The following is a 23,526-nucleotide window of genomic DNA, read 5'->3' as shown; positions in this document are numbered from 1 at the left end:
AGAGACTCTACATAACAGCTAGCAGCAATAGATCTCCCAGCGAACACCTACAAGGAACTCCAGAGAGTCGCAATCCTGTACACCTGTAGGATGGTCAGAGAGTTCCTCGACCAACAGGAACACCAGACATAACAACAACCACCCTGTGTACTTAGTAGCAATACCCGTCACGAGGTGGAACCCCCAGTCAGGGAGAAATAATGTAAGAGCCTCATTAATAATAATAATAACGTAATAGGCTTATAACTTTTCAGTAATGTTTATGATAAAGTTTGAAAAAAGTGAGAATAATAATCATTCTCGTTTTTTGTTTTTACTTATTTTAAATTTTAAATTTTTTGTACTATTAAATTCTGTTGGAACCCCTTGATTAGGGGAATTCGTTTGTTGGAAAATCTGCACAACTTCATCAGCTGGCCCACGGCATCAACCCAATGCAGAGCGAAATACATATCAAGCAACCCATCCTGATGCAAATCATTTCCAAATTAATCGGGCTACAAGAGAGACAACATAGTGTTGTATTCGGTTGGATCTCAACTCATTCTGGAATAAGAGGAAATGAAGGTGTGAATTAGATAGCGAAACAAACAAACGATAATTCAAATGTGAGGGAAATAAAAGTTCGAGGATCTTTTACTCTTGTGCCCTAGCTATCAGGAGAGAAGAAAACAAGCAGTTTTATCTGTCAGAAATCTACAGTAACTTTTAACATGTTTTTGGAAATGAAAAAAAAAAAAAGATCAGGGGAACTCATTTCTAATCAGTTGGGCAACCTTTAAATTTGACTCATAAAAGGTGTAACTGAAGCGACAAAATGGTCATTGTAGCCCTTGTGCCAAATTCCTTATACAACCACAGCTTTGAATTTAAAATGAAGGGCTTTAAACAATGTTTATAACTGAAATGTATGTTTTATTTTTTTGAAAAGGATTCTGAATTAAGTTGGTGGTGAATTTCTCTTGTACTAATTTTCATTTTGAAGGTCTGCTACAAGACAGACATCCTCCTTTCCCATCGTAAGTATGCATGTGTGTGTGTTTTGGTTAAGTGCTAAAACGACTAAGGTTATACAGTGAAACTTCCCTTTAACGGACAGCCATGGGGAACGAAAATGTGTCCGTTAGAGAGAAGTGTCCGCTAACAAGAAGTCTGAGGGAGAAAAAAAAAAAGAAAGGAAAATCGTTAAACGTTTAATGTAAAATTAAATTAAATTATATACAGATTTTGCAAAATATTTTTGTAAATAATATACATACAATTGTGCTATGCATATTATGACTTTATCTTAAGAAAAATGCATACAGTAATCACTTATTTTCTTCTGCACCTTCTTCCGGCTGATAATTTTGTTTTCAACATTTGTTTGGAGTGAAGAAACCATCGAAAGTCCTTCGGTATCTTCTTCAGCGGCGAAAAACATTTTTAAACGATTGATTTGTATGAGCGCTTCTTCTATTTTCATCGGTGGTTCGTCGTTAATATGTTCTTCGACAGAATGACCTCCTTCCATTTCTTCATCCTCATGAGGAACTTCTTGAAAAATATCGATGATAATGTCGTTGATATCTAGAGCACCATCTTCTTAGTGAGGTTTGAGTCTATATCTTTGTAGCCAGGGTCACTTGCAGCGGAAGTATCGTACATTATCAATAGATGTTGAAGTTCTTGTTCTTCTTGGTGCTCCACATTGCTGTTCACAACTTCAATTTTTGCGTTTGAGAAGCCAGACTTTACAAAACAGTTCACGACGACAGTTTGTTTTCTAATTGCGTTTACTGAAGAGGAAATCCATTGAATCGCATCTAGGATGCTGATTTTCTTTGCAAGGTCACTCGCACATGTTACATCGTTCATGTTTGCAATGAGATGTCTTAAAACACGTTTTCTGTAGTGAAGTTTAAATTTTTTTATTATCCCTTGATCCAAGGGCTGACACTCTGCAGTTGTGTTTGGTGGCAGAAAAACGATTTGAATGTTGGACAATTCAATGTGCGGGTGAGATGCAGCATTATCCATGAAAAGAATAATTTTTCTGTTTTGACGAATCATGTTTTGGTTAAAGTGACTTATCCATTCGCTCATGATATCTCGTGTCATCCACGCTTTTTTATTAGACTTCCAGTCAAGATCCAAAAGATTCAACTTTATGCCCTTGAAACAACGAGGATTTTGTGGTTTTCCTCTAACAAGAGGTTGTTCAAAGTCTCCCAGCATATTTGTACACAATAGTACAGTCAAGCGTTCATTAGAAATTTTTCCGCCCTGGCACTTTTCGTTTTTTAGACTCATTGTGTTTTCAGGAAGAGCTTTAAAAAACAACACTGTTTCGTCACAGTTGTAAATATCCTTGGCTTCAAAATCACGACATAAATCTTCCAATTTGACGGTCCACTCTGTTACAACCCCAGTATCAACAGATCCACCTTCACCACTTATGGTTTTCCAAGAAATTTTATGCCGAGTTTTGAACTTGTCTAGCCATCCCACAGAAGCTTTGAACTCATTTACTCCCATAGATTTCGCAACCTCGAAAGCTTTTTCCCTAATAATAGGCCCATTAATGGGAATTTTTTTAGCACGTGCGCGACAAATTTGAAGTCCAACAGTTTTCGGGAATGATTTTTGAACCTGATCATTTCCGTGTTGCCAAAATTGTTTGAGCAGTTCATTTTTTCCTTTAGGATGTCACTTACCTGCGTCTTCCCGATTTTGAATTTTGCAGCGAGATTGCGAACGCTGTTTTTTTGCCGATCATACGCATTAATGAGTTCGACTTTATCTTTTAAAGTTAAATGTTTACGCGAAGACATTGTGCACGTCACACGACACTGAACAAAACTGAAAACTGAAACTGAAAAGACGAAAGGCCGACCATATCCCCCCCCCCCTGCACACACCGAATTCACCAGAAGTTTTACACGTGCCTTAAGATTCTTGAAAAAAGGGTTTAGAACCGCGACGTAAACCTTGATAAAATTCAGAGAATCGGAAATGGAAAATAAACACACGATTGAGGCAATATGTGGAAGAAAATTCCTAGAAAAAGGACCTTGAGCTCTCCCGCAGTCCGTTATGGGGAGATCAAATTAAGTGCTAATCTAAACGAAACAGTGCAGCTTGCCTGTCCGCGTCCGTTACAGAGAATGTCCGCTAGACAGAAGCTGCAAACACGTTAAAACCAATGGAGGTGAGTTGGGGAATTTGAAAATGTCCGTTGTAGAGAGATGTCCGTTAGGAGAAGTTTCACTGTATATTGTTAGAATATTGTGTTTATAAATTGTACGTATTCTGTGCGCAGTGCACCTGTTTGCCAGAATTAAAAACCCGAATTTCGAGGAAAAACACGCAACCTTAGCCTGAGATAGGCTAACTCAGTCGCATTATGAAAAAATGCCCATTAAAAATTGGACCCACTCTGGGTTTGGATTCGAACCCAGGTTTTTTCTTTTCGGCGAGAAGACAATGATGATCATGTTAACTGTGCTGTCGCGAACATTCCTTTATTGTTATAAAACCTAGCACTAGAGTAGCTACCCTTTTTCGGGCCCGGAGGCAAAGAGCATGTTCGGGCCCCTACTTAATTAATGAAAATTGCAAAAACAGGAGACAGCCAAAGACGCCAGGCCCCTAAAGGGTCCGGAGCAGTTGCCTTTCCTGCCTACATGGTAGCTACGCCACTTACCTAGTGGGTTATTTTTCAATTGTAAAAATTATTTCAGAGTAGTGTCCCCAAACTCAAGATTTGGATTTTATAAAATATTTCATGATTTTATTTTCACATAAAATAATTCACGTGAAAGTTATTTTACCCTCACTGTGCGGCATACTGCTTATTGTTTTGTACAATATACACCATATCAGCTTACTAAAATTGAATTTGAGCAAGCAACGCTACCTATTGTTAATGAAAATCATTACTTGTGATGTAGATCGATAGTTGATTTGGTTCGGGAGTGTTTTATTTGCTCTGCTAGTATTGAAATTAGTTGTTTAGATAACAGTGTTGTTTGGAATATAAATATATCTTTTACAGTAATTTCGCTAAGATGTCTCAACTACAAACGCTGAAAGAAACTGTTCGGCACCTGCAACAGGAAGCGAGTATACAGAGGATCAATGTATCGGAAGCCTGCAAAGAGTAAGTGGTGTTAGATTGTAAGAGGCGTCCATACGGGCGATTCAGTGTGCTCTTGCATTACGTCCACCGGTTTGAATTTTTGAATTTTTAAATTCAAACGGCCAAACTCAGAAATTCTCAAAAAATGTTGCTATGCCGAGCACCAGCATCGCACATTCGTCTGGATGGAGTTTGTATTTATTTATAATGACAAATGGTGGAAAGCATTATTTCCCTCTTTCGTTACTTTGCTAAAATCAGTTATTAATTAAGAATTACACATTTATTTTGAAAAATTTATTAATTTTTCAAAATTAATTTATTCATTGAAAAAGGCATTATGAATTTACACTATGTTTAGTAGTTCGTTTAATCAGGAAACCTAACGGCAGGGTCGGTCTTTAGGGATTTGCAGTGTGTACAATGCACCCTGGTTCCCCCAAATTTTATCCAAGGAAGGAAATCCTTCCAGTCATTTTCCCTAATATTAATTTTCACAACTGGGCCGTAGAAACTATACTGTACTCTGTTCAAACTAAGTTGATACCACCAAGAAAAAAGGTACAAGGGCTCGCACAAAAGTGGCATAACGACCTAATATGCACTGCTCAACCTGCTCAAATCAGGAGGTTGCTCTTGAAAATTGAACATTGTCAACAGTTAGTGAACTTTTGTTGGATTCAGGGATAAAGGGGAATGAACTAGCAAATATATCAGAAAAAATCTGTTAACTTTAGATTTGACCTCTGTCCATATTCCAGCCTCTGACTATAATGTGTGTTAGGCGCCTCCGTAGCCAGGTGGGAAGGAGCAGCAGTGCATAGCACATGCTTCTTGATTAGACCGGGGTTCGAACCCGTCACCACCAAATACGGAGGATGCGGAAAGGTCAGGGAATGACCACCGCATATCCCGGAGCAATATGGCCTTAGTTGCTAATGCTCCTAAAAACCAAATAACAAAACACAAACAGACTATAATGTCATCATAGCAGCAGCATGCCTTGCACACCCAGACTAATAATAAACTTTTCCATTTGAAACAGGAACCAAAATTTTGGCACTTGAGCATCCAGACAACTAGAAGAGAAGAAGTGGTACTTGCACGGGCAAGAATAGGGCATACCTATCTGACCCATCTCCATCTACTCACAGGTGATGATCCTCCTCAGTGCCGACCGGGCTAGCTGGGTGGGTAAAGTGCCTGCCTGGCAACCCAAAGGTTGCGGGTTCGATTCCCGCCTCTGGCTTGGATCAAAGTACTGCAAAAACCTTGGGAGGTGCATTATGGCCACAGAAGCCTATGCGCCAACTACTGAAAAAAAAAAAAAAAAAAAAGATCCTCCTCGGTGTCCACACTGCTCTTCACAACTGACAGTCACACAAATCTTCAACAACCGAGATCACTAGAGCATATTATTGGCGATCAGGCAAATATTAATGAACTTTTCAGCTTTCTGAAAAAAATTGGAATATATCATCGATTCTGAATAGTTTTCTAAAATGAAATTGAAATGCCTTCAATTCTGGATTATTTCCTAACACATCTCTATGGACAGGTGCACTATAGCCAGTGCAGCTTATGCGCCATTAAACACCCATAACACACACACACACTGCTGGAAGGCAAAATATCGGGAAAAAGAAAACAAGACCAAGAAACACCACCATAAACACAATTCTGAAGGAAACTGGGCTTCAAGCTATATTGTATATTTATTATATACAATATGTAACGTAAAATTAAATAAGAAAAGAATAAAAAAAAACAAGATATCATACTTGTTCATTTTAATTAAAAACAGAGTTACAAAATAGAAATAAAGAAAATGAGTACTAACATAATATATGTACTGTACTTACATATGTATTTAACTTTTCCTTGTCAATATCTGCATCAGAGTTCAATATTTTCTACATAAGTGAAACTAGGTGCAGGTGAGGTAAATGGAAGGCTGTCTGATAATGAAGAATAAGATGGATTTTCGACTTTTTTAAAATATGTTTTTATAGAAGATTGCACAGTTAGTTTCTTTTTTTCTTAAAAAAATCTCACTGTAGCATGCTAGACAGTCATAAACACCACCTTCCACTTTGGCAGTTCTTTCCATATTTGCACCTTATTCTTCAAAGATTGCCAACCCCTCAGAAATTGATTTAAAAGCTGTAGCCATTTTCTGCCTTGCAAATGTTGTAGTAGGCTGTGGAATATCGGGTTCTTCTGTTACTTCAGAATTTAGATGTGTCTAACAGTGTCTATAAAACAATTGACCACGTTTGTTGTTGCACGATGTGAAAGATCAGTTGGGTGCATTTTTTGCTGTGTGTTTGCAGTGCTGCTATTATCTGTTTCAGGTATCTTTGCAGGTATCTTCTTTTAAGAAAAAGGGATGGGGAAACTTCTCTTTCCCAGACCTTAGTGAACCAACATTTGACCGTCTAAGATAACCTAGGCAAAGCAAGTGATGATCCTATTATATTATAATAGGGAGAATCACTGATTTCTTTCCCATGAGAAAACATTCTATGCAGCGTGGCATGTAAATCAATGTTTTTTTACTGGATAGATTAGTTTTATTAACCAAGAACAGTTCAGTATAATTATCATATAATAAAATTCTGATAATTATTGTAATAAATACATTTTTAAAAAGTTTATTTATTTAAATCTTACAATTATGTTTACTATACGTTTGACATTTTGTTTTATAAGAAACTCTTATATATTGACGACTAAGAAATTTTGAATGAATTGTGACGTTCATTATAGCGAATGTTTGCATATCGAACGTTCGTAAACCAAGAGTTGCCTGTACTTACTCAATCATTTGAAGTAACCTCAAAGATTATGAAGTTTTATTTTTTTTTAACATTTTATTACCTTGTCTTGGTATGTAATGGCATTTGTTGCTAATGCCAAAAAAACCCTGTAAACCTAACCTAGCCTAGCCCACAAAAATAATTTTAGTTTTTTACCATAAAAAGTAAGGAATATTGGATTTTGCCCATTTACAACCTTAAAAGATATAATTCATACTTTATAATAGAAGAGATAGGAGTGCCAAACTTTGAATTTCAAAAATTATACTTTTTTTATGAAAACTCCAAACACAAAAGGCATTGGAACTTATAGTACTTAGTACCACGTGTGAGTTGAAGGTTAAGAAGATGAAAGAAGATACTTGTTGATATTAAACATGAATTTCTGTAGATTATAATTTTCAGGAAATACTTGTGAAGGGAGGTTGTTCAAGAAAATGGAAGTTGAAGGAATAAATGAGGAAGAAGAAAAGTTAGTTCTGTGAGTTTGAAGTTGGAGAGTAAAAGGATGCTGACTGGTTGTGGCAAGTGTTTGGAATGGTTTTGGAGAGAGAGAGAGAGAGAGAGAGAGAGCGCGAGCAAATTATAGAAGCCAATTCAGAAGAACAGTGCCTATGGAAGTATCTATAGAAAAAGCATGCGGCAGAAACAGAATGTCTATGAGACAGAGTGGAGAGACTTTGTAAGAGATGAGTCATTAATCAACGTAACTGTCCTCTTCTGAATGCAGTCTAGAAGGCTGAGAGAGTTTATGGGAGCACTGTCCTAGATGTGGAAACAATATTCCGTGGTAGGGCAGATTTGAGATTTGTACAGAGTGAGTAGCTCATTAGCAGAAAAATAATGCCAAGAACAAAAGAGAAAACCCAATTTTTTTAGATGAAGAGGAAACAATATTTATGATGTACTTTTGGAAAGAGAGTAGAAGTCAGGGTGATCTCTAATAGATTTATGTGATCGTGTCTAGAAAAATCTGAGTGTCATCAAGGATAAGCATAGGAGTAGAAGAATCCTTTCTGCAGGCTATAAGACAGGACTGAGTTTTAGAAGGATTGAAATTAACTGCTATCTTTGCCTCACTACAGAATTACCTGCAGATCAGCATTTAAGGAATTGGTGGTAGATATTTGAACTGTTGAAGCTGATTGTGCAGGGCAAGGTTTCTAAAACTGGAAGGTGGAATGCAATGTGCTATCATCAGCAAAACTATGGATAGGATTTCCAGTAAATGGAAGAAGATCATTAATATACAAGAGGAAAAGAGTGGGAAAAAAGAACTGAACCTTGGGGAACACCAGCATTAGTGGAGAAGTTAGAAGACGAGAGCTGTCTACCATCACCCGCAGTGAGCGTTCAGAGAGAAAACTGGATACCCAATTACAGAAAACATTAAGTATACTATAAGATGGAAGCTTATTTAGAAGACCTTTATGTCAAACATGATCAAAAGCCTTTGAAATGTCAAGAGCAATTGCTTGAATTTCACCAAACTTTTTTATTGAATTTTTCCCTAGATTGGTAACATAAGCTAGTATATAACCAGTGTTTGACCCTGACAGAATTCATATTGGTGATCATTGATCAGATGGAAGGTTTCTAGATAGTTTAGAATTTGTGGTTAATAGATTTCTCCATTACTTTACAAAGGGGATAGAAGTAAGTGCAATGGGACAATAATTGGATGGAGGAATTTGTCACCCTTTTTAGCAACTGGTTGGACATGAGCAAATTTCCAAGCAGAAAGAAAAATGTCAGTGGAACAAGAAAGTGTAAAAAGGCAACAAAGAACAGCATATTATTTTTAGAACAGGAGTGGAGGCTTTGAGAACAAGTGGTGAAGTGCTGTCAGGACTTGGTGTTTTCTTGCATTAGGACTTCAACATTCTTCTGACAACTTTTTGAAAGAAGACCACAGGAGGCATTGAGGACTGGGAATGGTACGAGGTGGTTTACCAAGATCATCAATACAAGAGTGAGTAGAAAAACTTGCTTCTTATCCAAATGGTAGTCAAGCATTCTGGTCTCTTGCCAAAGCTATTGGTCACAACTTTTGCCCATCTTTACTCTCACCTCTGTTAAACCCCAATGAACTATTAGCACCTCAGCCAAGGATAAAGCTTGCATCCTACTTTTCTTCTAACTCTTGTATTGATGATCTTGGTAAACCAAATCCTAATTAATAGGGCTGATTAATCACTGCTTTACAATGTTGTGAGCTTTTGGTGTAGGCAGCAACAACGTTGATGACGTTGTAGAGCAGATATCATCTTTTAAGGGCACAAAAGGTGATATAGTTGTACACGTTGGCACTAATGATATTAAGAGTAGGAGACCAGCGGAATTACTTAACAAGTACAGGTCACTGTTGAAAAAAAGCCGTGAAGTAGGGTTGAATTTGAAAGTGTCTGCAATGCTGCCCAGACACGATAGGAGGGAGTATATGATGAGAGCCTTGTCGATCAATTCGGCCCTGGAAAGATTGTGCAAGGCTCAAGGGGTAGAATTTTTTTCAGCCTGGAATATACTTGTTAACAAGAGAGATTGCTTCTACAGGGATGGGATATACTTAAATAGAAAGGGTGCAAGAATATTTGCTGATGCTATCGAGGCAGTGTTAGGTGGGTCGGAAAACTGCTAGCTTGGGGGGAGACAAAGACTAATGGATTAACAGTAGCCACTGGTAGAGGTGAAAGAGATTCTTGCACTGCTTCTATTGGAATGAGCAGAAGCCTGAAAAACAAGATGCAGGATATTTCAGAGACTGCTGGAAGTCATTGCGGTACAAGTAAACACATGGGTTGTGTTAGGGTAGCTAAGAATAGAAACAGGTGCATGTATACTTGCGTGTACACCAATGCTAGGAGTTTTGTAAATAAATTTGATGAATTTGAGGTATTGCTCAAAACATCAAAGCCAGATATTGTTGGGATATCAGAGACGTGGTGTCACACAGATATAAGGAATGCAGAACTGGAATTTGGGGAGTACAATGTGTATAGAAAGGATAGACAGGACAGGAGGGGTTATGCTATTAGTTAAAAAACACAAAATCCAAGGAAGTGAAGCCAGTCGACATTGATGGACAGGGCAGTGTCGAGTCAGTTTGGTGTGACATAAGCATAGGTAAATCAAAATTGAGAGTAGGAGTGTGCTATAGGCCTAATGACTCTGATGAGTATAATAAGATACTGTACAGGGAAATAGAATGGGCCAGTAAATCAGAGAGTCTTATAATGGGGGATTTTAATTTCCCAGATATTGACTGGAATTTGTGGGTTGGTCACTCGCACACTAGCAAGGCTTTTGTGGATTTATTGGATGATTGTTTTCTACACCAGCATGTTCGGGAGGCAACTAGAGGGAGTAATACAATTGATCTGATTATCAGTAGTGATTCTTCATGCATTAGGAATCTGCAGATAAAGGAACCACTGGGTGGCAGTGATCACAGTGTGCTGAAGTGGGATTTACTCAAGGAGGTAACTACCATCAGAGGTAAAGGGAAGGGTTTTTGCTTTCGTAAAGGCGACTATGATGGTCTGAGACAGTATTTAAATTCTATACAGTGGGACCAACTGATGATGTTACCAACAGCAAATTCAAAATGGGAAGCATTCAAGGAACTAATCTTGGAAGCTACCAGGCTTTACATACCAACCAAGAAATATTGTTCAAGGTTCAGGCCTAAATGGTTGTCAGATGAACTAATGAGACATATGGCAGAGAAAAAAAATGCATGGGATACATACAAATTAATGGGTGACATGGAAGCCTATGATAGATATAAGTTGGTCTGTAACCAAGTCACAAAGGAGATTAGGCAGGCAAAGGCAGATTATGAGGAATCCTTGGCAAAAAACGCAAAGAAAAACAGAAAAGAGTTCTTTACCTATTTAAACTCAAGAAGGAAAGGGATGAATCAGATTGGTCCACTGGATGTTGATGGTTCAACAGTTGAGGATCCAGCTCAGGTGGCTAACAATCTAAACAAGTATTTTGCATCTACATTCACACATGAGGAGTTATTCAGGAAGGGGAATGTCGTAGGTGAAGTAAACATTGGCAGTGAGCTAGATTATTTTCTAATAACTGAGAGGAAAGTGGAGGAGAAATTGTTGAGGATAAACATAAAAAAGGCACCCGGGGTGGATGGGATCTATCCAGTTATATTAAAGGAGGCAGCAAAGGAAGTAAGCAAACCCCTAGCCATAATTATGAGAGCTTCTTTGGACTCAGGGGAGGTACCCATGGACTGGAGATGTGCAAATGTAACCCCAATTCACAAAGGAGGATCAAAGGCTGACACAAGTAATTATAGACCTGTTAGTTTAACTTCGGTTCCAGGAAAATTAATGGAGGCACTGGTTAAAGAAGCACTGCAGGATCATCTGGACAAGAATTCAGTTATAGCTCAGACACAGCATGGTTTTGTTAAGGGCAGGTCTTGTCTGACCAATTTGATTGGATACTATGATGTAGTCACAAAAGAACTGGATGCAGGGAATAACTTTGATATTATATATTTGGATCTTAGAAAGGCTTTTGATACTGTTGCGCATGGAAGACTGCTGCACAAATTGGAGAAGTGTGGCATTGGAGGCAAATTGCTGCTATGGATAAAGGGATGGTTGAGTGGCAGAAGACAGAGAGTGGTAATCAATGGACACTGCTCAACGTGGACTAATGTTATTTGTGGAGTTCCTCAGGGTTCAGTGTTGGGTCCATTGTTGTTTTCTGTATTTATAAATGATATTGATGATGGTGTATCAGGCTTAATGTCCAAGTTTGCAGACGATACCAAGGTTGGCAGGGTTGTTAAGGACACTACTGATACTATGCTGCTGCAACAGGATCTGGAAAGGTTGAGCAGATGGGCTGAGAGGTGGCAAATGAAGTTTAACATTGACAAATGTAAAGTACTACATATGGGAAACAGTAACCCCAGATCAACGTATCAACTCTGTGGTACTATGCTGACAGTGGTAGAGAATGAAAAGGACCTGGGGGTAATTGTGCAGGCAGATATGAAGTTCTCTGAGCAGTGCAGACGAGCTGCAAGAGTAGCTCATGGTGTCTTGTCAATGATATACAGGAATTTTTCTACCAGGGACAGGGATGTGATTATTCCCTTGTATAAGGCATTGGTCAGGCCACACCTTGAGTACTGTATACAGGTCTGGAGGCCTCATTTCAAGAAGGATGTAGAGCTGCAGGAACGAGTACAGAGAAGGGTAACAAGATTAGTGAATGGAACAAAGGGTTGCTCTTACGAAGAAAGGCTTAAGTTTTGCAAATTACAGAGCCTGGAGACTAGGCATCGGTGAGGTGATCTGATGGCTTTGAATGGCTTGAGCATGCTCAATGCCGATGGGATTCTTCCTCTTGCTCAGAATAATCACCTGAGAGGGCATAAATTCAAATTGAGGAAGGACGGATGTCGGATAGATGTGCGGAAATTTGCCTTTAGCCAGCGGGCAGTTGGTTTGTGGAATAGACTCCCATCGCTTGTTGTTGAAGTTGATAGCCTAAACAAATTTAAGGCTCAGCTGGACAGGTATTTCGAACGAACGGAGGGGTGAAATGGGAGTAGTGGTTTTTTTTTTTTTTTTTGGCTGATGCTGAATAAGCTTGCTTTCTTGCATCATATGCCTCTACTAATGCAAATGATACCTGGAGATTTGGATGCAAGCCAATTGCAATACGCAACATTCTTAACTTGAACAGTCTTAGCACATTTATTGGAAAACCAAGGTTTAGATAAAGTATAAGATTTTCAGGTGGATATGGACTAAAGGATTTCATCCATACAAAAATAGTTTCACTGACACAATCTGAGCAAACATACATCAGAAGATTTAAAACAATAATTGAACCAAGGAAAAGAAGAATAGAAATCTCGCAGATCATTCCATTTTGCATTCTTGTAATGCCAAGCAACACAAGGTGGAGAATGGCTGTAAGAGAAATGCTCTGTTTGAGAAGAAACCATTACCGAGCTATGATCTGAGTTGCCTAGAGGACCACTTACCTCGTTCAGAGCAGACATATGCACAGGTGCCACCTTTGAAGTGAAAGGAAATGTACAGTCGGGAGGCCAAGAATTATTTTTGGCACATGAAGCCTTCATTAAGAAAAAATGCTGTATTAGGTGATTAGTCACCTGATACATCACAATCTATCACCTGATTCTGTTTGATTTCGCAGAGATCAGTCTTTCCCGTGTATGGTATTGAATTCACACCTTGATCACTGCTTACATTTGTTCACACTTGGGTGGGCTACCTCCAGCGTATTATTTTTAGACCTTGTACATGGGGGGGGGGTAATATACCTGGTGTCTCTAAGAAGCCTCACCAGCATTGAAGATGGTGGGCTTCTTTCTGCAACAACACATCTGCTTGTGCAGAGGATTTGTTGTTGTAGAACTTTGACAAAATTCAATGCACAAATGCACTGATATTTGGATCTTATAAGCAGGATCCAAATATTAACTCCACAGCAGTTTAGATTCCAGCTGGGCATTCTTAGCTAATATCACTGAAAGGATATCCAGGACAAACTTTGGGAAGCCAATTTCTTAATTATATTCTACATATTTATACATGCAGACTTTATAACAAATGTAACCTTATTGCAATTTACAATGTCTCTAGAAAGTATCTCTACTGCTATGATATGGTGACAATGAGCATATTTAATCCCCCATCATGCAACTTAATCCCCTTCGATTGTCTTTTTGAGGTGGTGCACTTCCCCTAATGCATTTCTCACTTTTGAAAGTACTTCTGGAAAGCATATTTCAAAATTTCCAAACATCTGGCCCATTGTTTTTTATTGTTTGCATGGCATCATATCAATATCCTTCAGGATTTTTTTCAGTTTAGGGAACAAAAAAAAAATCACATGGGGCTGTTACTGTACTTCAGCAGTTTCTCTTTTGGTCAAAAAACTGCATTCCAGTTTTCTTCAAATAATGAATTGTTTTGTTTGAATTACATCACAAAGCTGTTTCAGAACTTAGCTGTGGACCTCTTTATTAATTACTTTTCTGTATATATGGTGGACAATATCTTCACAGGTCAGAAAATACTAGCAATATGGCCTTCATTTTGCTTTGCACTTGCCTAACTCTTTTTGGGTTGGATGGTGGGGAAAATAAGTTTTCCGCTTTGGATGACTACTGTTTGGGATCACATACTTGTAAACTAGATATTTCACTTGTGGCTGTTCTTATTTTAAAGCACAGTTTAACACACATGCACTGTTCAGTGCACTCTGACATTTTGCCAAATGTGAAAACACTTTTTTTATTGGCTGACAATAACACACTGTTGTAAGCCATAGGCCAGCTTACTGCATGGGGGTAAGGATGAGACATGTCTAAACATGTTATGCTTTGTCAGGGCACACTGTTGTTTTAATATTGAACAATAAGCATAATCTAGAGTTTTTGAACAGAATTTTTACACTTGGAATTTTATACATTTTCTTCAAACTGATTGTGCTCCTGATTTACTTCTCATGTAAATAGTGATAATGATTTCTATATGCATTCATCATTGTGTGGTACTAATGCTGACATTATTTTACAGCCTGATTCAGTACTGTATGGAGCACCAGAAGACAGATGCTCTTGTGACTGGGATTACTCAATCAGAAAACCCATTTAAAGAAAACAAGGGATGTGTACTAATTTGATGTGATGAATGTACTTCAGTGTAAAGTTTTTAAATGAAGCATATTCATGTAAAATGTATTTAAAATTTCCTGGAATTTTAGGGCTTGCTTACACTGTGAGTTTTTGTCATATGGCTGACCTCATAATCTCAAAAGTTCAGATGTTTCTTAGATTAGGATTTCTTTCCATAATTGATGTTCAGCCTGAATTCTTTGAAATAATTAAATTTTAATATTTTTCTTTGGAAACATCCAAATTTTAAAATATGGGAATGCATTGAAATATAAGATACTGATTCATTTTCTGTTGTTTTCAGATTTTTGTACAGAAAGGGGAAAAAGGCATGTGTATAGTGAAATGTCAGCATAATGATTTATTTGTGGAGGCAAACAAAATATTTTTTTATAATGAAATTTTGTTAGTGAAACAGCAAAAAAAGAAAAAAAAATGCTAGAATGATAAGGTGCATATTACAAAATAACTATAATGAAACTTATTAAATGCAATTTTATATTTTCATATATTTTTCATGAAAAATTCAAAACTTTGTTGGTGTATAAAATACACCAGCCTGCTTGCGCTAGAGTTTTTAATTCTGCCTGGGGAAATAAAAGAAAAACATTTATAAACATGAAACTAGTCTCTTACATTTTCCAATTTATAAAACATAAATTGGAAAATGGTAGTAAGTGCAATCGCCAGATGATACAATATAAACAATTGTTCTACTTCACGCAAAACTAAGAAACTTTGTAAAAGAATAAGAGAAGTTTAACTCAATATGATACTTAGAACACTTCCGTATGATACTCTCCAGAAATTAAAATGAATAAAACATTAATGCAAAACGATTACAGTAAAAAAATAAATTGAAAACAATTAAAAAACCAGTTGAACATAATTAAAAATTTGGGTAAACTTCTCTTATTCTTTTACAAATATTGAAATCAACATAGAACATATTGAGCATCATAGCTCTGGTTTATACTACCAAAACGAAGAAACATAATTTCAAAGCTGGCACCTCATCTATTGGACCTGTTTCACTAAATATGTAATGTCACTTTCAAAATTACTAAAGAAAGATTTTAGGAAGGCAGATAGATCAAAAATCACCAATCTAAAACAGGCAATGAACTGCTTAGTAGGTAAAGCATTGCCAGTCGGTAAAGACACAAAGATCAGAAAAGTCTGTTGTATTGTGTAAGAATTTTCTTCTGTTTTTACAAATTTCATTATAATGAATATATATGGTTTTGTAGCAGTATTAATTTTTATTGAGCTAAACTGTTACAATTCTATTTAGAATTATATTTGTTAAATTATAACTATTTAACAGTTATATTTGTTAAAATGAAACATTTTTTCATCAAGATACATAGTAAATTGGTAAGAAATGAAAAGTGATTTTATTATAATGAATATTTTATTGCTGGTATTTGTTATACCAATATTTAACTGTACTTGACTATTTTAAGTGAGAATATTTAGGATTCTCAGGGATAATTTTATATATAATCACTGTTTCAGTTAAAAGTATTACAATGGGGATTTCTCACAGAATGTATCATCCTCCTTGAAAATAAGTAAATTCTAGATGGTTCCATGTGGTAGAGACAATATTAGAATGTGTGTTTAGCACTTGCCTGTCATGTATTACCACATTGGCACGAAATATCTGAATAGAATTTATTAATTTTTGTTATTTTCATTAATCATATTTATGTAATCATCAATATTCATGTTCTGTGGCATTTAAATCTTTTTTTTTCTAGTGGCTTAAAAACTATTTTTACTTTACTTTTAAAATTTTATTTATTTTTTTTATTTGAGATAATTTAGAAACTGTAGCAGGCCAAAAGTAGTCTTAAGTAGCAAATTAAAATTTTTAATCTGTTTCTTAAAAACCAAATAATAGTAATCCTTTATTATATGCAACAAAAGTTTTTTGATGCTTTGGTATAAACATAAATGCATATAAACATATGGTATAAATTCTTTGGTATAAACATTGCACTTTTTATTTAAAAACATATGCTTGAAAGGTATATAATGTTCAGAATTCTTATAACCTCTAAATATATCAATCACTGTAGTTATCTAAATTCTTCTTTCCTAGTAAACATATTATAAGCTGATGTAAATATAAAGTCTTTTTAAGAAACTTGTAAAGTGCTAAATTAAAACTTAGTCACATATTGATACTACAAAAATAGTAAAAAACAAGGTTATCTGCATATTACTCTTACATCATTCAGCTACTTTAAATGGTAGGTCTTTTTTCTTTGAGTTTTTTATTATACTAATCCAGTTGTCAGGGCCATATATCAATGAATGTTTCTTACTAAACTTTTCTGTAACTCCAAAATCGGTGTCAAAAATTATTCTTTGGCTCTTAAAGATAAGTTGGATTATTTTTAGTCCACTTCCTGTCAAATTATTAATCCTTATTCACTCTTGGTTTAATTGTCTTATGGAAATAACCTTTGACAGACAATGTGACAAGTTCTTAGAATTATTTAGTACAAAAATTATCAATAAAATGTTTGTGAATATGAATTAATAATTAATAGGGAGGGTCTTTCACAAATTTTATAAAATATAAAATTTTTGTTAAAACTAAAAATATTTATTAATGTGTTTTACAGTTAACCATTTATTTTTTAAATATCTTAGAAACTATTAAATTTTTTAGCTTTCTAGACTAGTTTGTTTTTTTGTGATGCACGAGTTACATTCGTTCATTGTATTTCTAAAGCATAATTTTTAATCATGCCCAAGATTTTTACTGTTCTGTTTGTTTCGCAGGTGCACAAATCCTTAAAACATATCCCTGAAGAAAAATCACTGTTTATATTTCATGCTATATGTTCCTTTCATTTTAAGTCCAATTTCATTAAAATTTTGTGGGTACTGAAGTTGCAATTCACTTAGCAATTCAAGAATTTTAAGGAAAAAAGGTATAAGTCATAGAGAAGAGAGAAAATGTTCTTAATCAGCCATAGAAATTGATATTAATTTATTACATATAGATGTCACAATGTAATATAATATGGAATACTGTTTATTTCTTTTTATATATATAGAGTCACATAGCATTTAACAGTACCAATAAATGATATAAATCTCTTCTGGTGAATAAGGTTTCCCTCAATGTTGTTGTTATTATTATGTGGCTGAATTAGAAAGGATGTAGGGTCAATCGAGACTGAGTTGTTTCTCAGGCATATGAATAGAGGGAAAGGTGATAACTTGAAACCCTCTGTGTAGAGCCAAAACTAACAGATTTTTAAATTTTATTTATTAAACAGAATAGAAATACTTAATGTTTTTACATCAGATTGTTTTTTGCTGGTGTTATCCACCAAGAAATAAACTATTCAAACACTAATGATTTTAATAAATGAGCATCACATTACAAGTTCTTTACTGGATTCTTTTTATTTACTGGCATAAAGAGTCAGAACAAGGATTACAAATTGGTCAACAGTTAGAGAAAGGCTAATTTGTAATCCTTGTCCTGACTCATTATGCATATGAACAAGAAAGGGTTTGTAACATGATGTTCATTTATTAAAATTATTTATTATGATATATAAAATGTTTGAATAGTTAATTTCTTGAAGATCCTATAAATATCCTGTATATATATATATGTATATATACAATTCATAATACAGTACAGGTGATTCAAGGATAGTAAATAAAAAAACAAAAACGAAACCATACTCAGTACATTATATTTAACAGTTTTTTTTTTTTCTGTTCTCAAGATTCCAACCGGTATCAGGGATTACACATTAAAACTTAATTAAAATTTACCATCATTGTCTTGACTGATGTTAAACAGTTGTTTGGCCTGATTCTACTCTCTGATGAAGTGAATTAGAGTTCCTTTGGTAGTAGTAGTAGTAGTGGCATATGAGCTTATGCAGCATCAGCCAAAAAAAAAAAATTACAAAACAGTTCCCTCTGAATGTTTGTCCAGTTCCTCCTTAAATTTATTTAACCTATCAACTTTCATGACAGATGGAAGTTTGTTCTAGCAATTAACCGCCCATTGGCTGAAGGCAAATTTCCGCACATCTATTCTACATCTGTCCTTCCTCAATTTGGCCCCCTTAAGTTTGTAATCTGAACAAGTGGAAGAACCCCATTAGAATTCAGCATGCTCAACCGATTCAAGGCCTTATACACCTCAATCAAATCACCTCGCAGGTGCCTAGTCTCCAGCCGCTGCAATTTGCAGAACTTAAGCCTCTCTTGGTAAGAGGATCCCTTCATTCCCTTCACCAATCTTGTTGCCCTTCTCTGTACATGCTCAAGCACATCTACATCCTTCCTAAAATAAGGCCTCTTGAGTATGCAGTACTCAAGGCGTGGCCTAACCATTGCCTTATAGAGAGGGACAATCGTCCCCTTTTCCCTGCAAGCAAAATTCTTGTATGTCATTGACGAAACCCCATGAATTGCCCTGGCAGCCTGTCTGCATTGCTCAGAAAACTTCATATCTGACTACACAATTACTCCCAGGTCTTTTTCATTTTCTACCACCTTAAGTGTAGTACCACACAGTTGGTACGTTTCTCTGGGGTTACTTCTACCCATATGCAGTACTTTGCATTTGTCAATGTTAAACTTCAGTTGCCACTTCTCAGCCAATCTGCCAAATTTTCTAGATCCTGTTGCAGTAGCACACTGTCATTAACAACCCTTTATATCATCTGCAAACTTTGACACTAAGCCTGATATACCTTCATCAATATCATTGATAAATATACAAAACAACAGTGGACCCAACACCGAACCCTGTGGGATTCCACTAATAACTAACATTAGTCCACGAAGAGCAGCACCCATTGATTACCACCCTCTGTCTTCTCCCACTCAAACATCCTTTTATCCATTGTAGCAACTTAACCTTAATACCATTCTGCTCCAATTTGTACAGTAGTCTTCCTTGTGCAACAGTGTCAAAAGCTTTCCTGAAATCCAGGTAAAAAAAAAAAAAGGTAAACTGCAGCTATTATTCACCCACTGCAGAATGGAAGCCTCCTCAACAGTTCATGCTGAGGGAAGTGGACCATAAGCTGCCACGCTGGTCAAGTGTGGGTTGGCAGATCAACCGTATTTAGCAGTCAGGGGCTTGAACCCCGGTCTACTCAAAGAGCGTGTGCTACTGCACTCCCGCTCCTGACCACTGGACTACGAGGCCTTGATATCAAAATTATTTTTTTGCATCAAGTTCCTTTGTAACCACATCATAATATCCAATCAAATTTGTCAGACAAGACTTTCCCTTAACAAACCCATGCTGTCTGAATTATTGCTTCAGTCTTGTCTAGATGATCCTGTAATGCATCTTTAACCAGTGACTGCATTATTTTACCCGGAACAGAAGTTAAACTAACTGGGCTGTAATTACTCGTGTCACCCTTTGATCCCCCTTTGTGAATTGGGGATACATTTGCACATCTCCAGTCCGCGGGGACCTCCTCTGAATCTAAGGATGCTTTCGTTATTATGGCTAAGGGTTTGCTTACTTCCTTTGCCACCTCCCTTGATATATTTGGATAGATCCCATCCACCCCAGGTGCCTTTCTTATGTTTAACTTGAACAATTTCTCCTCAACTTTGTTCTAGTTATTACAAGATCATTAGGCACTCTGCCACAATTTGATAACCTTCTGGCATTTTCAAACCTTAATAACTCCTCGTGTGAATGTAAATGCAAAATACTGTTTGTTTGCTATCTGAGCAGGATCATCAACAGTTGAACCACCAATATCAAGTGGACCAATAAGATTCATCCCCTTCCTTTTAGAGTTTTTATAAGTAAAGAAATCCTTGCTGTTTTTCTTAGCATCCTTTGCCAAAGATTGCTCATAATCTGCCTTCGCCTGCCTAACCTCCTTTGTGACTTGATTACAGACTAGCTTATATCTGCCATAGGCTTTTGTGTCGCCTGATAATTTATATGCATTCCATGCATTTTTCTTCTCTGCCACGAGTCTCATTAGTTCATTTGAAAACCAATTAAGCCTAAACCTTGAAAAATATTTCTTAATAGGTACGAACTTTCAGTAGCTTCCACGATTAATTCCTTGAATGCTTCCCACTTAGAATTTGCTGTTGGTAACATCATCGGTTGATCCCACTGTACAGAATTTAAAAACTGTCTGGTCTCTTGTGGCAGAATTCTGCCATATAATTTCATGCATAACCCCCATATGAGATCTTGTTTTGATCTCTAAATAGAAGGCAATTCCCCCCCCCCCATTTCTGGTGTGACGTTGTGCATGTTGTCTGTTCTCAGTGTTTCAGGTACCAGAAGATGAGATGTGCTATGAAAACCATGCACACACACTCACACACCCTCTTTGGAAGGGGGGGGGGTGTATGGTTTCCATACCGTACTTGAAGAACATTCTATTTATAGGACACAAAAAATCTTGTCAAAGCTCTTCAAAATTTCTTCACATCTGTTTCTTTTTGTGCCACCCTGCAGGAACTAGGAGCAACACAAAAGAAATAGAAATCTGAAGTGCATAAACCAAACGTATGCAACATTGCTGGAGTTGGAAGGATTATTGTGCCACACTCTCCAATGGGTGTCAGCATACAGATTTGACAGCTTTAATCTTGTATTTGAGATTTACTGAAAGTTGGACGGAAAAGGATGTGATTCCACTGAAAGTTACTCTGGAAAAGGATGTAAGCATTGCTTGGTGTTTGGATGATGTGGAAGTTGTAACTGCTTGGTGTTTGGATGATGTGGAGGTTGTAACTGCTTGGCCTGATGCGATGAACTTATGTATTGTTTATAGCGAACAGGCACTAATAGGCAAAAAAAAAAAAAAAAAAAACTCCCATTTCACCTTATTCATTCCCTCCAATAGTTTGTGTAGTTCTTGCTTCAATTTATTTAAGCTATCAAATTCCACGACAACAGATAGAAGTTTGTTTCAGCAATCAATCATGCGCCGACTAAAGGCAAATTTCTGCACATCTATTCTGCAACTGTCTTTCCTCAATTTGAATTTGTGTCCCATCATGTGTGTAAACTGAGCAAGACGAAAGATTTCATCAGCACTGAGTTTTATCAATCTATCCAAAGCCTTAAACACCTCAATCAGATCACCTCACAGGTGCCTAGTCTCCAGATGCTGCAATTTGCAGAACTGAAGCCTTTCTTGGTAAGAGCACCTCTTTTTTCCCCTCACCAATCTCATTGTCCTTCTCTGTATTCGTTCCAGCTGCTCCTACATCCTTCCTAAAATTAGACCTCCAGACCTGTATGCAGTACTCAAGATGTGACATGATCATTGCCTTATACAATGGGATAATCACTTCCTTATTCCTGCTAGCAAAATTCTTGTATATCATTGACAAAACCCCATGCGCTGTCCTGGCAGCTTGTCAGCATTGCTCAGAGAACATCATATCCGACTGCACAATTATCCCCAGGTTTTAATTTTCCACTACCCTGACACTAGTACCACAACAGATGGTACGTTACACTGGAGTTACTGCTACCCATATCTAGTTCTTTGCTTTTATCAATATTAAACTTCAATTGCCATTTCTCAGCCCATCTGCAAACTTCTAGATCATGCTGCAGTAGCATACCATCATTCCTGTCATTAACTATCTTGCCAACCTATGTATCATGTGCAAACTTATACATTAAGCTTGATATACCCTCATCAATATCAGTAATAAATACAGAAAACTACAATGGGCCAAGCACTGAACCCTGGGGGACTACTAATAACATTAGTCCATGAAGGGTGTGTCCATTAATAACCATTCCTTTATCCAGAGCAGCAACTTGCCTTTAATGCCATACTGTTTCAATCTGTACAGCAGTCCTTTATGTGCAACAGTATCAAAAGCTTTACCGAAATCCAAGTATATATCAGAATTATTTTTTGCATCCAGTTCTTTATGACCACATCATGAAATCCAATCAAATTGGTCAGAAGATTTCCCTGTAACAAACCCATGCTCTGTCTGAAGTATAATTGCAGCTTTGTCTAGATGATTGTGCATTACATCTTTTACCAGTGACTCCATTATTTTCCTTACAACAGATGTTAAGCTAACAGGTCTGTAATTAATCATGTCACCCTTTGATTCCTCTTTGTGAATTGGGGATATCACACATCTCCAGTCAGCAGGAACCTCACCTGAATCCAAGGATACTCTCATAAGTTACAGGTTTGCTTACTCCCTTCGCTGCTTACCTTAATATAATTGGTTAGATCCCATCCATCCCAGGTGCCCAGAAAAAATTCAGTGTTGAAAATGTAAAGGATTTTTTTAAAAACTAAAATTTTTAAAAAACTGTAAAAGGGGCATTTCAAAGGAGCTCAAATGTTTTTCCACCCTTCCCTCTCTTCATTTGTTTGTCTGAGAAATAACTTGCATTTAGTGTGGATATTGTGTCAGTAGAGACTTATAAACTCTTTTTATTGACATTATTACCATTTATAATTTTGCTTATGTACATGAAAAGAATACTTCAAAAGTGTGTACAAAAATGAAATGTTCTGGAATATTATTAATATTAGTAGTGGCAAATGATGCAAGGAAGCAAGCTTATAAAGCAACAGCCAAAAAAAAAAAAAAAAAAAACTACACACTTCACTCACCCATACCCTCCAAGAATTTGTCTAGAGTTTCCTTGAATTTATTCAAACCACCCACTTCTATAACACAGATGGAAGTTTGTTCCAAGAATCAAACACCTACTGACTGAAGACAAACATCTTTCCTAAACTTGAATTTATGTCCCCTTCTTCTGTAGTCTCAGAAAGAGAACGAATGCCATCAACATTTTACATTTAACTTACTCAATCCATTTAGAGCCTTAAACACCTTAATCAAATCTTCCCACAGGTGGCAAG

General features: G+C 36.6%; 1 protein-coding gene across 1 annotated transcript; it reads left to right on the top strand.

Moving 5' to 3' along the window:
* Positions 1 to 3,915: 3,915 nt before the first annotated feature.
* Positions 3,916 to 14,918, top strand: LOC150087213 (guanine nucleotide-binding protein G(I)/G(S)/G(O) subunit gamma-12-like). Its single transcript, XM_090371889.1, has 2 exons — positions 3,916 to 4,141; positions 14,532 to 14,918. The coding sequence occupies exons 1-2, from the start codon at positions 4,050 to 4,052 to the stop codon at positions 14,635 to 14,637; spliced, it is 198 nt and encodes a 65-aa protein (XP_090228015.1). The 5' UTR covers positions 3,916 to 4,049; the 3' UTR covers positions 14,638 to 14,918.
* Positions 14,919 to 23,526: the final 8,608 nt, after the last annotated feature.

The sequence above is a fragment of the Mastigoproctus giganteus genome, chromosome 4 (genome assembly GCF_048544385.1).
Source record: "Mastigoproctus giganteus isolate SK-2022 chromosome 4, ASM4854438v1, whole genome shotgun sequence".
In the NCBI taxonomy this organism is placed as follows: Eukaryota; Metazoa; Arthropoda; class Arachnida; order Uropygi; family Thelyphonidae; genus Mastigoproctus; species Mastigoproctus giganteus.
Note: the sequence above shows the minus strand (reverse complement) of the source record. Positions and strands in the feature narration are given on the sequence as shown.